This window comes from Cyclopterus lumpus, chromosome 25 (genome assembly GCF_009769545.1).
Source record: "Cyclopterus lumpus isolate fCycLum1 chromosome 25, fCycLum1.pri, whole genome shotgun sequence".
NCBI classification, from domain to species: Eukaryota; Metazoa; Chordata; class Actinopteri; order Perciformes; family Cyclopteridae; genus Cyclopterus; species Cyclopterus lumpus.
This window is the reverse complement of record NC_046990.1, coordinates 9,039,862-9,056,581: the sequence shown is the minus strand read 5'-3', so window position 1 is coordinate 9,056,581 and position 16,720 is coordinate 9,039,862. Positions and strand designations below refer to the sequence as shown.

The window sequence follows — 16,720 nt, the reverse complement described above, 5'->3', positions numbered from 1 at the left end:
GCAATAGTTCACGAATTTGTCACAAAAATGTCTTTTTGTTTTCATCTAAAAAAAAAAAAATATTTTTAACACACAGTACACTCACGCATTTCCTACATACATCGTACTTGCATAGTAGCAATTATGAATATCCTGTGCACTTTAACGTGTTAGTCAGGATGAGGGCAATCTACGATGTATCACCTTGTACGTTACATTACAGTCTGAATGTATTGTGAATACATTAAGCTAATGTGTGTAACGTGTACAGACACTTTGTATACAGGCCCATTCAGTACTGTACCTTTAGTGTTCTGTAGTGGGGGAGGTATTCAGGTCCTTTAACTATGTAAAAGCACAGCACAGTATCAGTATAACAATATAAAAAATACTCCATTACATAGTCCTGCGTTCTGAATCCTAGTGAAGTTATGGTACAGTATTATCAGAATTTTTTAAAGATAGATAAGCAGTATTTTATTGTTGCAGATGGTCGCGGTGGAGCTTTATACAGGGTCACAATATAAATCTGAGTTGTCTTGATTAGTTTAATCATTTTGTATTTCTGCTATTGAATATTCCATTGAATGTTTGGCAAAGCTTGTAGATGTGTTCTTCTTTTGGTCTTCTTCACTGGGTCCTGCTCAGATACTGTAATGCATATCATGTATTTATTGTTCTTTATAAGATCTGGTGTTGTAACTGGTTTTAATGTGCTGTCTTATATTATGTTTCTCTGTACTGTGTGTTGATGCTATTTGCTGCGGCACTGACCTGCTTTGCCCACAGGGATAACCCAAATTAAATGTTGCTTCCAAGATGTCCCGCGTGCCATCTGTTGTTTCAATAATCATATTTAATATGTGTTCCTTGTGGAATTAGAGTGAGTCAGAAAACAGTTCTCCATGTGATATCACAGTCCTTGTCTGTTATCACCGTCCCCCGCAGGCCTGATGTCCCCCACGCTGGCTCCCACTGCGGCCCCAGCTCTTACTCCAGCCTTGGCTCCCATGCAGAACGATCTCCTGGAGTCGGGCTTTGATGCTCTGGGCTCCCTCACCTCTCCAGCGCTGCCTGTACCTGCTGTGGTACCAATGGTACCGGCTGCAAAAGATCCTGCAAGCACCACACCGGCGTCCTCTGGTGGCTTTGACGCTTCAAGTAAGTGGATCGTGATGTGGGTTTCTTACTGTTTTCATTTTGGTAATGTGTCTCATTGTCATGCCTTCTGAAATATTAGAGTATTTTCTTCATATTTGCACAGGTCATCTGCTTGATGCACATTAAAACTGAGCTACCTTAACCATGACCCAGTTAACTCTTCCTGCTGAGAGCCAGACTATACTGCATGAATGACACACAGACATGTGCTGCTGTCACATACGTCCAACGGTTGTTTCTGCTGACTGCTTAGCGATGATTTTTCTTTTCTTTTAAATCTCTTCTCTTGCCCTTCTCACACTTTCACAAATGCTGTGCTTTCTCCACCTACTGCTCAGCCCCACCGCCACCTCTCTGCAATCTTTCTTTCTTTGTATCTTATTTGTTCTTTCTGCTTCACACCTTTTAATCTTCTGCTTCATTTAATTTCCTACTTCACCGCCATCCCCATCCCTTCCACTCTGCTGGGTCATTGCTTGCTTCTTCTAATCTGTAACCGGTGAGTTCCACCCGGCAGTGCGTTGCAGCATGTGCAGTTTGGACATGTCTTACCCTTCTGCATCTTTGCATATTGCAGTATGAATATACTCCCCCCCCCCCCCCCCCCCCCCCCCCCCCTGATTGTCTCCTGCATGAGACAAGACCGACTGTATTGTTTTTTAATTGCCTCTTTGTCATTCAGAGCAGTGGCCTTTATAGTAACCGCATGCCATCAAGGCCCAAGTCTGCAGTCTAGTCTGCAGGTTTTATATATTTTATATTTTTTATCAAACCAAAAGCCTACAAGCATAAACACAATTTAATGGTGTTTTTAGGACATGACATCTTATTGGTTAGAGGCTGATAGTTCTGCTACACTGTCTTTTTTAATTAGGCCCAATTTATACATTGTAATCTAAACATAATGGATAAACAGTTGAAATATAAGCATCTAACAGTAACTGATACGCAGTTTAAAAAGTAGCTTAAAGTAATGGATACATAGTTAGCTAAAAGTGATGGATACATAATTATCTAAAAGGGAAGGATGAATAGTTATCGAAAAGTTTATAGATAAAAAAATCTGAAATGGTTGAAATGTTTAGCTTCTCCCGATTCCAGTGGTGGTAGTTAAAATACATAATTCCACCAAACAGACCATAACATTGACATTGTTATTTACACTGTATTAAGACGTCATTGCCATAATTCAGTGTTAAACAACATCCGGTTTAAAATCAATTCAGATGAACATATTTGGTAGGTGGTGTTATGTTTATGGGCTTTGGGGGTACGTCAGACAAGGTCGAGGGCCACTGCCTTAGTGAATACACCCCCAACCAACTTTCAACAACGCTTCTGTAGAGGTCGGTTGGATTGAAAAACCTGTGAACTCTGTGATCTTGATGACATCTGGTTCAAAACCAGTGCTTTGTTCCAAAATCAGCCACTTTAAGTCCCTGAGATGTGACTATTTAAACTGGCTGAGCAACTGACTAAGTGAGTGCAGTTGCTGTAATTATGTCCCTTTTTTGAATGCTTAAATATATCTACAGTACAGTCCTGCATTGTGCATGCGGTGCACAGCTGGATTGTCCCCTTCACTGTACCGACTGGTCTCACATCTGCCCGTATTATAACTAGATCCGGGATTTTTGCAGGTTTGTAATCCGTGTTGTTTTTCTGACATCTCGTCATTTCCACCCTCTCCCCAAGTGTTTGATGGATTAGGCGACTTGCTGATGCCCTCCATAACGCCCCAGAGCACCGGGGGCAGCACTGCTGGAAGTACAGCAGGAAGCATGGGAACTCCTGTCGCAGCGGGAGGCATTGCCGCTGCCCCCTCCGCCACACCACCTCCCATGAAAACCGTAGGGGGCGACCTGGACTCGTCACTGGCCAACCTGATTGGAGGTGGGCTACAGCTTTGTTTGTCTGCAGCTCAGTTATCTCTGCTTCTCATTAAGTAGAAATGTAACTCGTTCTTCTTTCTTTCTTCTGTTCAGACCTCGGCGTAAAGAAAAAGTAAGTGTCACTTCTATACATTTACTTGTGCAGTAGGCTTTGACATGTATGCATAGCTGCCACAAGGCTGCAATGTTTTGGTAATTGTGAAAAACTCAATTGGGGAAGCGACACACTCGATCAAGAAGATCAAAACGTCGTTTTTTGTGGACATATTTCAACATAGGAGCTGTTTACTCTTAGTTTGCATCTAACCTGAATGTTGTTTTGAGCTCATTTCTTTGGTTTACTTTTGTTGTATCACAGTCACCATATTATTAAGTATTCCACAGCTATCTAGATACGATAAGAGGGAATACTATGTGAGGAATGTGACAGCAGTCGTTTGATTTTGTTAGCATTTCTTTGGAGCAAAAATGTAAGTCTTATCTAACAGATTATCTGCAGTCACACAGACCGACACATAGCACAGTAGAGCCTGAGGTGTATCCTGTGTTTTCAATCTCATTAGGGACCCACAGAGTGAGAAGAAGCTGACAGGAGGGGCCAACTGGATGCCACATGTCGCTCCCACAAGCTGGGCTACACCCGGAGCCCCCATGGTAAGTAAAGCATGGACATGGCGCCCCCTGCCGTGACATCACACTTTGCTGCAGACAAGGGGTGGCTTCGGCTACACTGAACCCCAACTTGCAGCCTATAACCTACGCCTCCATCGCTATATCAATGAGAGGCAACTTTGAAAGTGCTGTACGGTAGAAAGGAGCTATCACAAAGATAAATATGGCAAGAGAAAAGTTGTTTTCGCTATTGCAACCATTTAGAATTCACACAGGCTCTTTCTCTGTGTCTCCCTAGGCTGGAGCAGCCCCTGGAGCTACTGGGGCTCCAGTAGCAGCCATGGTGCCACCAATGAGCGCACAGCCTGGCTTTGGCTTGGTGAGCTTCATTTCATTGCACAGAAAGTTCTCTAGAATTTAAACCGTGAACCTTTTTTTATCAGCTTTTAATCAGCAGGATAGACCATTCCCATTTACATTTACTAGCCATATAATTGTGATGGCAGATGATGGTAAATCTGCATAGCCCTGAAAAGTCTACTGCGTTATCCCTGTGTTACCAGTCTCTAGCAGGAGGGCCTAGAGCTCCCCTGATGCAGCCCATGATGGGGCAGCCAATGATGGGACAGCCCATGATGAGACCTGCCTTCACTGGGTTGGCTGGAGCTGCACCCGGAGCCGCTGCACCAGGAGCACCGGTAACAAACCACCCGTAGTGACGCCCTCAGTGAATAATCAATCAAGTTATCCTGTCAATTTATTCTTCAATTATTTCTTGTTCTTCTTTTTCTCAGATTCCTCCAGGACCTACAGGACAGAGCCCCAAGAAGCCAAAAGACCCTTTGGCAGATCTCAACCTCAAAGACTTCTTATAACGCCCCAGGTGGGATCTCTGACCTGTACATGCAGTATGCCGCAGCTTGGCTTTGGTACATTACCTTTGTGGTGGTTGATGTATACATTTGGTGGATAGAAGGTTCAAATGTCTGTGCCACGAGTGCTTGAAACCCCTTGACACACCAGTATAGGTATTCATTGACAAAAAGGAAATCACTGTCTGTGACCTTTGCATTTTTGAATATGTGAACCTCACGACTGATGTTGAAATGTTCTCTATTTCTTGTCTTCCAGTCTTCCTGGTGTCTGTCAACATCTCAGGATGTTCAGCTACTACAAGAGCCTCTTATCTCCACCTGGACCATCAACACCCCACCCTTCTCCTGTGTGTTGTCGTAGCACAAACTGTGAAAGTGAACCCTAGCGGATTACATATATATATATATATATATATATATATATATATATATATATATATATAAATATATATATATAAAAATATATATAAATATATATATATGAGAAAAAAAATACAAGTGTGTGCTTATGTAGCTGTACTAATCTTTTGTCTAAACAAAATCACTCACAACCCAGACAAAAAAAAAAGTCCACAAAAGTAAGTGAAAGAAAGTGAAGGCGTATGTGTTTAGGTTTCTTTCCAGTGTTGAATGATGGATGTGCTTTGGTGTCCTGAGCCCCACCCACCACCCCATATGTGTCCCCGCCTCTTCATGAAGGGGGAGGAGCTCTTCTTTGTCCCACTCTGATTAGATAAGAGTGGTAAACAAAGCCCCGGCTAGATATTTTTTGGAGAAACCTGTTGTGTGTTGTTTACAGAAAGGTCCTCGTTGATGTACATATATTTCTCTGGCGAGGATTTCTTCTCTATTCTGTATGTCTGTTGAAGAGAAATATAAATGTGAATCTGACATGAAATTGTAAGAAGTCGTGTGAGTATTTCCCGTCATCTTTTGAAAGTATTTGGAAACAAATATGACTACCGCTACATGATTACTGTATATTAAGAAAACAACTTCCGTGGGCTTCTGAATCATACCAGACCAGCAAGTGATCCATTTTTATTTATTTATTTATTCATTTTGTCCTTGTGGCTTATTTTTCTATGTTTCTTTATTTGTCCTCCTAAAACTGCCGTCGACATTTGGTGGCATTGCTATTAAAGAACGTATCTTACAACTAACTCCCAGAGAAAATGCTTTAGTTATTCGTCAGAGAGGTAAACCCAAACTTGTCCCTCCGTATAACTGTACATGTTTCTATACCTGCGGTCGTGACTCTACCTATGTGGATATATGTCTGTCGCCTGTGCTCTCATTATAACTACGACCAGGTCAGTATGATCCCTTTTGTATTTAGAGTAGATTATTCCGTTGCCATACTAAACTCTATGTTCAGACAGATCAGATCAAAAGATTTCAAAGATTTGCAGACAACCAACATGGTGCTCCAGCAGGAAGGACTTTAGTAGCAGTCAGGTGGAGCTTTTGCTCAACAAACTTAAGTCCTGTTTACACTCGCTGTGTCTCACCAAATAAGCTTTGGGTCCCTCACCGAGGACCAATGAGTCTACTTCCTCATGAAACATTTGAGAAGCCCATTTATTTTGCGAAAGCTCTGAAACCTATACGTTGTTTACATCCAAGATGGGGGTCCTCAGGACACTGTACTTACCCATTGCTGTGGGACGTGACGAGGGCCAAGTGACAGCGTGTATGCCTGCAATACTGCTTTGACAATATTGTAATTACAGCAAATTAATTGAGGTCAGCTGAATATATGTATTGGAGTTCTGTCTGAACATAGCTTTTTGTTCAATTTGATCAATGCTGACCTTTGGCCCATTGTCAGTTGAACAGTTCATATTGTCACAGGAAGCCGTCTAGCCATGATATTGTCCCCCAAAAGCATCAGAACTCAAAGCTCCCGTGTTCCCTGCAGACTAGCAATGGAATCAGTGTGTGTATGTGCATGTGGACGGTGGCTGTGTAACACCAGGGGGCCCCCACCGTGTCCCGTGTCCCGTAAAGCAGACTAACCCGAAGCCTCCTCTGTGTGTCGTCTTTTCAGTGCACTGAATAAGCAATTGTTTTTTTTTTGTTGAGAATCTGATATGATTCAGAGATGAAAACAAAAAGGACGTTTTTTTTCATGACTGAATTATCAAAATTGTATTTTTGTTTGGTTGTACATTTATTTTATTTATGATGCCCCGCCCCCTCCCCGCCCCAGTGCATGTAAGCCCCTTTTGAGGTGCAATAAATTCAATGACGGATTGAACTGACCACGATGAGGATTTATTTTCTTTCGTATTACGACGGTTTTAGACGTGTCAGTTTGAAGATGACATATTTCATATTAAATCAATAGATGCATAGGGACATAAATAGGGTACTAGATAATGTGCAGCAGGCCGGAGGTCAGAGGCGTCAAAAGGTGCCCAACAATACCTTTTGCCCCCAGCTAAATAATGAAGCCCTGCTTTAGTTGACTTGACATGCATTAGTTGTTGTTGATTTAAATTTAGATGAATTAAACATTTAAATAAATGGCACAGTTAATGACGACAGTATATAATAGTAGAAATGATTCTTTGCCATCCGGATCGTCACAAACACACACACACACAAGTAATAATCTTGCTTTAATGGTTGGTAGTCTTCAATCGGCATCATTGTTTTCAGGTATTTGGTATTCAAAAGGATACTCGCATTAATTTTTTTTGGAACATAAACATCAACTTGAAAGGTAAAAAATACCACATCCCAGATTTAGATTTGTTATTTTATAACAATATTGCCTCGAATAATCTCATTTAACCCTTAGAATTAGAAAAACAGCTCAAGTAAATCAACAAATGGTTCAGTCCCCATTTTAACACAACCCCAATATGTCGCCTCACATGAAATACATCGTTACAGTATTGGGCTATCAAAATATATAAGTCTCCCTGTCCCCCCACCCCCCCCACCCCAAAAAAGTTTACAATTCCATAAATTAGCACCACGTCTTCTGGATAAGCACCGATATAATTATGTGCACAACAATGAAACCACATTTCACTGCGTTGCAAGAACAGAGAACAGATGGTGTGTCTCAGAAATTGGAAAAAAAACAATTCTATCCATGATTCATGAGGACCTTTTCTCTAACTAGACAGACAACTGTCTTTTCTTAAAAGGTAGTTGTTAAAAAAAAAAATTATAATCTAGATATACACAATGCAAAACACCAGTTCCACCAATTATTATTATTTTTTTATAAAACAGTTATCTCAATATCTCTCTATAGTTAATTTGTAAAAACAAAAGTTACATTAATTTCTTCTGGGTCTTTTGTCAACGCCATCTTTACAGTGGTGGAGGAAAACTTGAAAATGCAGGTCTCTTCATACAAAGCCGAGTTGACGAATGCACCGGGGACATTTGAATATACACTGTTCCGACATCGTATCCAAAAATGTGAAATCTTAAAAACATATTCAAATAAAAAAGATCAAAAATTGAAAGCAAAAATGGCAGATCTGAACGATCTTAAATACATACAATACATATTTTTTTCTTGGTTGTTTTTTTTCAGAAATAAATTAGAAAAGCTGAAGAGCCGCAGTTCTCTTGGTGCGCTGACGAGTTCTTGTTGTTGTCAACATGTAGTCTGTATGGCTGTGTGTGTGTGTGTGTGTGTGTGCGTGTGTGTGTGTGTGTGTGTGTGTGTGTGTGTGTGTGATGTAGCAAGAGGCACAGGAGGTAAAAGGGAAGCAGGAAGAGGAGAGGCAGTCGCCGGCGGCCCCTGGTGGCTGATGAGGGGTTGGTGGGTATAGGTAGGGTGTCCCTTGCGCAGAGAGAGTTGCTGGTTTAAGGGGACGGATCCTCTGTATTTCTTAGGCTACCTGGCACTCACTCGAGTCCCCGTGGACCCAGTAGCAGATCTGTGCATATTTGAGAGGCGTTATCCTCACCGCCACGTTGTAATCCTGCTGCATCCCGTTCCCGTTTACATCCACCCACTGGTGACCGGAGAAAACCCCAATGATCTTCCTCGTCCACTTCTTCTTGCCAGGCTCTTTGAGGCGGATGTAGATCCCAGAGCCACTGGAGCCGGGCTTGGCATCGCAGTACTGGTACAACAAGTCGTTGGACTCCTCCGAGACGGAGCAGAACCGGTACACCAGGTTGCCAGGACGGTCATCGTCAAAGCCAGAGAAGTGGATCCTCCCGGCTGGGAGCTTCTTCACCGATGGAATAACACCCAGATCCATGTGCTTGACCTTTGGGGCTTTCTTCAGCTCCAAAACAGCATAGTCATAATCCGCAGCCAGTCCGTCAGACACACCTTTGAACCAGCCCTTAGGCACCTGGGTCTTCTTCACCCCGGTCCACCGAAACGAAGGTTTCCCTGATTCCGCACTTCGCCGACTCCTGCTCTTTCGCCCTTTCCCTTTCCCTTTCCGGTCCCCTTTCCCTCCATTATCTTCCTTCTCCTCCACTTCCTCTTCATCCTTGTCTCCCTTTCTCCGTTTGCCCTTTCCACGACCTCCTCTCCCTTTGCCTCCTTTCCCTCGTCTGGACTTCTCCTTCAGAATGCCAACGCGCAGCTTCTGCACCCCATCCAGATAATCCTTCCCGTCGTGGACGCAGTGGGCAGCGGTGAGCACGTGTTTAGGTGACACGAGAACCCCGGAGCATCCGGTGGAGATCTTCACAGAGGTGGAGAAGGGATATTTGGTGGAGAACTGCTTATCTGAGATGCTGAAGCGGGTATCCGTGCCGTACACCTCGCGTTTGTGTCGGGAGCTGGACGAGATGTTCCCGGGCCAGGCAGTCACCTCGTTGAGGCCCTGCACGGAAACTGAAGTGTACGTACGCGTGCCGTTCTCGTACACCGTCTCGTAGGACAGGAACTGCTCCAGGTCGCCCAGAGAGGAGGCGGGGAGGCGGCGCTGACACTCGATCCCACAGGTGCCGCTCAGCTCCGGCTGAGGATGGGCTGAAAAGTTTGGGCTGCTTAGAGGCACAGTGCGTCTTGTTTTTACCAGAGGCACCTTCCACTGTGGCCAGGTGTACTCGTCGTCCACTGCATTGCCCTCAGCAGCTATAGCCACCACCACAGCCAGCACCGTTACCGGGAGCAGCACGCACAGGGTTATGGGGCCCATTGTTAAGTTGGGCCTGGCTCTGGAATATAAAGAAAGAGAGGACGACTTAGGGACACTTTGTAATAAAGGTGGAAAGATTCATAGTTTACACGTATTCGCTATCCACGGCAACGTCAGATGGACGACCGTCAGCCACTTAGGTCCAGAATGAAATATCACGGGAACTTTTGGATGGATCTGATCTCTAACTTTTCTTCTTGCACCCACACGAGATTTGCGCTTACTTTTTTTTTTAAGTGAGCTGTCTGGTCAAGTGTAATTTGGATTGCCATACCATTTAGTACAGGTACCCGTGGTGCCCAGAGGATGAACCATACTCAATAAGTGAAAACCGAGCTGCTTTTTAAAAAATTGTTATTTGGCTTGTGACATTGAGGATTCTGCGATCCTTGCTTGAGTACTAGGACATCATTACAGGGCGCACAACGCTTCTTCTTTGGAATCTTAAATCAGCTTTAAACAAATGAAACATGTGGGAACACTCAGACTCCCGTGAGCTGAGATGTTGAGGCCTCCAGGTCGAGAAAAAAAATAAACACAGACCCATGTATGGCCACAGGGAGGCAATGTAGCCCAGGATATTAGAGACATCTGTTGTGTGACAGCACAACACACTCGTTATTGTCCAGTTTTTCTTAGAGCATTCCTAATCATTATGTACGTAAAGAAAGAGCTTTCTATGTGAAACATATAAAACATTAGCCGTGCGGTTGAGAGGAGATTAACGTCCTCTGAGTCTTGCTGGAGGCTGCGGGCAGCGAGGAGGAGAGGATGAACCCCCGATGCTCTGAATGGGCTGAGACAGTGGCTTGGAGGTTTGCCACAATGGTTAACCTTCTCTTTCAGTAATGACCATATCTGGTTTCCTTCGCTCCACTCGTCGCTCCTCGTTGTGCATACAAATGACATCAAGCCGAATGGCTACGTGGACCGCAGACAGCCTGCTCGGTTCATGCTTCTACTCTACGTTGTGTGATGCCGCCAATAAGCCTGATAAAGCTTTAAAACATTCAGCAGACCATCACTTAACTACAGAGTCGGAGAGTTGGGTGGTGAAGTCACGCGGGGAGAGGGAATCATTTGGTTGTCGTTCATTGTGGAGCACCGCGGCAGGAGTGCAACTCCGACAGTTGATTTTAAACTGAGGTCACAGTGATTGCATTCACTTTGGCTTTTTAAGGGGGTTAGATGGTGGGTGACAGACACATCTACCATCTGGTGGAATCCAGCTTGTATCTTATAGAGTCCAGGGGGTCCACAACCACACAATCCCTATCAATGAGATGTGCAGCATGAAAATGTGACACACAGCATCTCCTGTGGACCATTCCGATGCATACCTCCTCCTCTGCAGAGATAGTGCCCAAAGCACCTTTTTTTTTCTTTCTTTTTTTTTTAAGTTGAAACTTCCAAGAATACTTTTTTTTATTTCCTTTTTGTTGGCCAGTGTGTGCATTGTCATCCAACTGCAAAGGAGACACATTCGGCTTAAGTCTACCACGGAGTCCAATAAAACGTGTCCAGTGGCCAACATCTAACCAGCCCCATGAAGCAGACGGTGATCAAATACAAGCCCACAGGAGCTGTAAAACAGCCTCAATAAATGAGAGTACAAAACTGAAATTAAGTTTCTGTTCCGCTTCACACTCCCACCGCCCGACTCAGACATAACACAAATCTAGAAGAGAGCCTACAATTATGTTCATCATAAAGTGGAAACTGATACGCTGCCATGATGACTCTTGGTCACGGAAGGCGCTCATTTGAACAATTTGTTTCCACTGCAGTCAGCTGAACAAGAGGCTGTGCCCCCTCGGCATCCCACAGCTAGAGGCACCCAGGAGACAGAGTGACCAACGGATGGCGCTATATATATATATATATGCACGAGAGTCCATCTCCAACTCAAGAATCATGGATCCAGCTTCTATTGTCATGTTTAATGACAAAATAATTCACTGTTTCATTTATTTTGACAGGTTCACACGACGTCTTCCAGTGTGACAAGCAAGGGGAAAGACACTGTCAGTTCTCAACAATAATGTGCAAAAGAAAAGTCGAATTTATACACAAAATGTTTTTGTAAATATCAAAGCCGAGTCTCTCCTCATTCCCAAAAATAACAAATATCAATATTAGCTGTGCAAATGAATACCCCGTCAAATTAAATATACAATCCAATGTGAAGAAACCACATCTGTAATTCCACATCTGTTATAGCATACTGCATACTGTACAATAATAATTGCAAAGCAACTTATGCAAACTGTCTATAAAAGTATTTCTGTTTCACGAATTGATAAAAGTCTGTAACAATAACAAAAACATCTCTCAAATCATATATATAAATAAGGAATATTGTGCAGGATGAAATTCCTGGAGGGGACAAAGTGCATCCGCAAAGAAAATAAACAACATTCCAAACGGAAAGACAAAACTGAAAACATAAACATATGAAATTAACTGAATGTAATTAAAAAAAAGATAACACTTCCCCCAATGGTTCCATCAAGGAGTCGCAATAATTAATAACAAAAAATGACAAAGACGTCCTACCTGCTTGCATCCGATTGATGGATATGCCAAATCCGCAATGTATTGTTTGTTTTCCCTAGAAATATACAAATATGATCTCAGTAGACAACACACGGGTGTTGCTGCAACCCAGACGTCCTGGTATCAGCAGGGCGATGGCTCCCTTCTCTTCATTGCTTCTGTTGAGAGAGTGAGAGAGAGAGAGAGAGAGAGAGAGAGAGAGAGAAGGAGAGTCACAGCCGGGACGCTCCGCTCAGGCTGCACTTGATGCTGAAGAAGGAGGGAGGGAGGGAGGGATGAAGGGAAGGGGAGGAGGAGGAGGGGGGGAAAGCAAAAAAATGAAAAAAAATCAGAAAAATCAGAAAAAAACTTCTTCTTCTTTTTTTTTTTAACTTGTGACAAAAGCCGGGCCGTTCTAACTAAAGGCTGACTTGGGTGATGTCAGTGGTCTATTCAGACGCGGCCCATGGGAGGTGTGCCGGTGTACAGCGGGAGGAGAGCGCCTCAGTCAATGGGACTTTCAGAGGACTTTGAAGGAATTAGTTCTGCCGCTCCCTCCACAATAGATTCCAAGGCATTCGGAGCCGTGCGAGCCTCAACATCTGCAGCACTTTTTAGTCCAGTAAAGTGTCAACACTAACAGCTGTGTTCTGTACCTACAATGCACCCACATTCCCGAGCAGAAAGGTGATGACCTTTCAGAGAGAACACATATTATATATATATATTTTTTTAAGGAAATCCTTTAAGAATACAAGGGGATTATGATAAATGTTCACAAAATGTTGGCTATTCTTTTTACTCATGTGCAGTAAAAAACAGCACAGGGGGTTGGAGCCCTATAGTGACCTGGACTGCTCCAACCCTGCACATGTGGCAGTATACCAGGAGGGAAGAAGAATAACTTTTCTCTAATCTTTAGTTCTGCTGGTAAAATCTTTGACACGAGGCTTCCAACAATCATTCTGATTAAACAATGTGAGAAGCTTTTGAGGAAAGCGGAAGACGTATTTTTGTTCTCCCTTTCCTTAAAAGTACTGATAAATACATGGAGAATGTCACTCCCTCCAACAATTTAGCATTGCACACATTGTCGGTGAGCTATAAGGTTTTCATTTGACGCACATTTCCTCCTTGTCCAAACTTTGTGCCTACATTGCCCACAATGCAACGTGACAACCTTCCTTTCGGCAAGAGATTCAGGTTGGGGTAAGCTAGTCGAGGCTAATGTGGCCTGGAGCTGCTAGCCTCCAGCAGGGAAGAGGAGGGCGTTACGTTGGCCAGGCTCGTTGCCAACGGAGTGTGATGACACACATCTGGCTTGAGCAGGAATGAGGAGTACAGGATCTCATTTGGATTTGAACCTGATCTTTGTGTAATCACTTCTGTCAGTCACTTTGATTTACAGGAGGCTTCGCAGCAAACTGGTTGTAGACGTACACCAGTTCCCCAATAGAGAGAGAGAGAGAGAAAGAGAGAGAAGACTTGGGTGGGCTGCACACCTGACCGACATGTTGGTGATCACGGCGATCACATTGTGTTGGGATATGAGCTACGTTTCTCTCTCTCTCTCTCTGGGTGTGGTCCCGATTCCTCCTTCAGACTTACAGTTTGGACTGTATACACACACAGTGGTCCCTCGAGTGCTTTTTACATTTTTTCTTTTTTGCAAAGTCATACTAAGTTATGCAGAAGGCCACGCAGACTGTGGGAAAAGAAGCGCTGTGCACATGACATCACCCACAGCTCTCTGAAGAGACTCTTTGTAGCTTCGGTTGGGTTCACCACCCACCGCCATCCTCCAATTTACTGAAGCCACGACGTCTAAATTATGTAAACAAGGAGCCGGGAGGATGAGCACACACTTGTTGCCAACGTCTAGTGGCCATTCATGGAACTACATTGACCTCTCCTAGTGCTATGGAGCAGTTTAATGAGGGGGGGCCTTTTTTATTTGTCGTGACAGGCACACCACGGTGACTGAATACACAGTCCTGCCAATGGTTCCACACTGTTCCAATGATTCACAGGTGGCAGCGATGTGCCAGCCAAGACCGCTAGCTCGTAAACATGAATTTAAACAATGTTGGATATAAAATTAAAATAAAAAAGACTTGCAAATGTTATACTAGGAAGGACACTGAAAGAAAAACAGGGTAGCTTTAAACTGGGCGTCCTTTTTCTATTTATCGTGGACAGCCAACCCAAATTTCTGACCTAAATACCAGAAATCCAACCCATCGTCCAAGAGCCAGATCTTCGGTCCTTCAGGTTGACTGATTAACTGGCAGATTTTCGGCCTCATTCTAAAATGAGTCGGGGTCGTCCAACGCGCGGTTAATATCTTCATCTGCACATTGTCTGCCTGGCTTTATACATTTGCTTAATCAGTGGGCCACGTAATAGACCTGCGGCATTCTCTAACAGAGAGAAAGGGAGAACTTGAAACAGCTCTACAGCCGACTAGTGAGTTGAAAATGAAATGGTACGCCAGCTGAAATATTTAATAAAAACATCCTGGATAGACCAGCTATCGAGTAGCGGTGTTTGTTCTCTTTCTTTTTCTTCACTGTCTTTCTTCCTCAGGCACAAATGGTCGACTGTGGATACACAAATGAGTAGTTGTATTATTATTGTGTCCTTGGCAACATGCTCCCCCACCTCTCAGAGGACAAACCACTGTGACCACAGTTATCACAACCCTCACAGTTGCAGACAAAAAAAAAAAAATCTACACAGTAGTAGTTCCTGTTTTCAGTTAAGTTCAAGGTCAAAGGTCACAGACGTGGGCGTGAAAAGGAGAAAAACGAGAGTGAGAGAGATGCCTCTGCTCTCGGCCCCGTGGCTTCCAGATAGAGAGGCAGTGAGTGATATTCCTGGTCGGCGCTGTGCGGTGCGGATAGAGGGGCTTTTGTGCCGGCGTTGCACCCCCACGGGAAGTGCTCCCTTTGCGCTCCGCCGCGGTAGATGGATGCCTATTGGTGGGAGCTAAGTTTCAGGAATTTCATTAGTTGTGTTTGGGTGTTGAGGATGAGACCTTGCCCTTCTTCACAGCAGTAAACCTGTAAATGGAGTTCAAGTGAAGGTTTTACGGGGACTAGCGTTCAGTTTTACTTTCATCTATGAGCAGCCACATGTCCCGACTCACTGTATCTCATAATGCTGCCGGTGAGTTCTTCCTCTGGACGTGTACATTTATTATTTTTAGTGATGGCGAGCTCCCTGATTTGTGTTTCAAATTTAAGAAAGCTCAAAGCTTCCACTAAACAGTCCAGTTCAGTCCAGTTCAGTCCATTCTAGTCTAATCTAGTTCAGTCCCGCCCAGTCCAGTTCAGTGTAGTCCAGTACAGTCCAGTGTAGTCCAATGATTAGACGACACTGTACTACACTGGACTGTGATGGAATATTAGACTATCATCCATCCCAGTGCAGTCCAGTGCAGTTTAGTCCAATCCATTTCAGTTGAGTCCAGTCTAGTTCAGTACAGTCTAGTCCAGTGTAGTCTAATCCAGCGCATCCAGTGCAGTTTTGTCCACTCCCGTTCAGTCCAATTGAGTTCAGTTCAGTTCAGTTCATTACACATTACAATTGCTATTTTTTCGCGTTCTTATTATCAAAAGTTATGGATAGCACTTGGTACTATCCATAAGTACCGGCTCGATCGATGTTCCATGCGATCACTAAAACACGGCAGACTACTGATGGGTCAGAGAGAATCATGAGTAGTGCGACACGGGACAGCCTGCACAAACTCAGACGTTTAAAAAAAAAAATAGCCACGGTATACTAATTTTTTTTAACAATGGCAGTCCGCAAATTTACGTTGCACAGTGCCGTAGCATGCAGTGGCATTAGAGGACCTCGTTGCCCTTTTCGCTGCAGTCGACATTAAAGGAAGCCTCCTCCTCCACACAGACCACACTATAAACCAACGGAGAAGGCTGCACTGACCTGCAGTTCACTTCCACAGGCTTTATTTTGACAACTGAATGGTCTTTTAGCTCCGCTCCATGGCTAACAGACCACCATTGATATGATAGGACTCTCTACCTCACATACACACACATTAATACAGTATGTATAGTAAATATATATATATATATATATATATATATATATATATATATATATATATATATATATATATATATATAAACAGTAATGGGACAGTTAGTTAAAGGTCTCGCTTAGATCCACATGCAGTTTATAACCTTTTTTGATTGTAAATATTTGGGTAAATGGCTGGTATGCCAGCTTTCAGAGCAGAGACTGTATGTGATGAAAGGCTGACTGGAGTCACACGTGCCCCTTTGAACCCCATGTGCAAATTAATAGGCAACCACAGTCCTGCTGCAAAGATGGGCTTGTGAAGGCAGGTCGCCGCACTGCCGTCAGTACCTTCAAGAAACACTTAACCTTTCAGGGAAGTTACGTCTCGGCCAAAGATTGTCAGATTACGCTTGATTGCTCTCTTTGACGTCGGGAGGCTTGTCACCGCCCCAATTGATGGAGTCCAAGTACCTGGCACGAC

General features: G+C 43.7%; 1 protein-coding gene across 1 annotated transcript; it reads right to left on the bottom strand.

The window, feature by feature from the left end:
- Nucleotides 1-8,099: 8,099 nt before the first annotated feature.
- prss35 (serine protease 35) lies at nt 8,100-12,285 on the bottom strand. Its single transcript, XM_034529013.1, has 2 exons — nt 12,211-12,285; nt 8,100-9,673 (listed from the first exon to the last, which is right to left on the bottom strand). The coding sequence occupies exon 2, from the start codon at nt 9,652-9,654 to the stop codon at nt 8,380-8,382; it is 1,275 nt and encodes a 424-aa protein (XP_034384904.1). The 5' UTR covers nt 9,655-9,673; nt 12,211-12,285; the 3' UTR covers nt 8,100-8,379.
- Between the last annotated feature and the right edge of the window lie 4,435 nt (nt 12,286-16,720).

Coding starts and splice junctions, on each gene's coding strand:
- prss35 (XM_034529013.1), bottom strand. CDS start 9,654: ATGGGCCCCATAACCCTGTGCGTGCTGCTCCCGGTAACGGTGCTGGCT.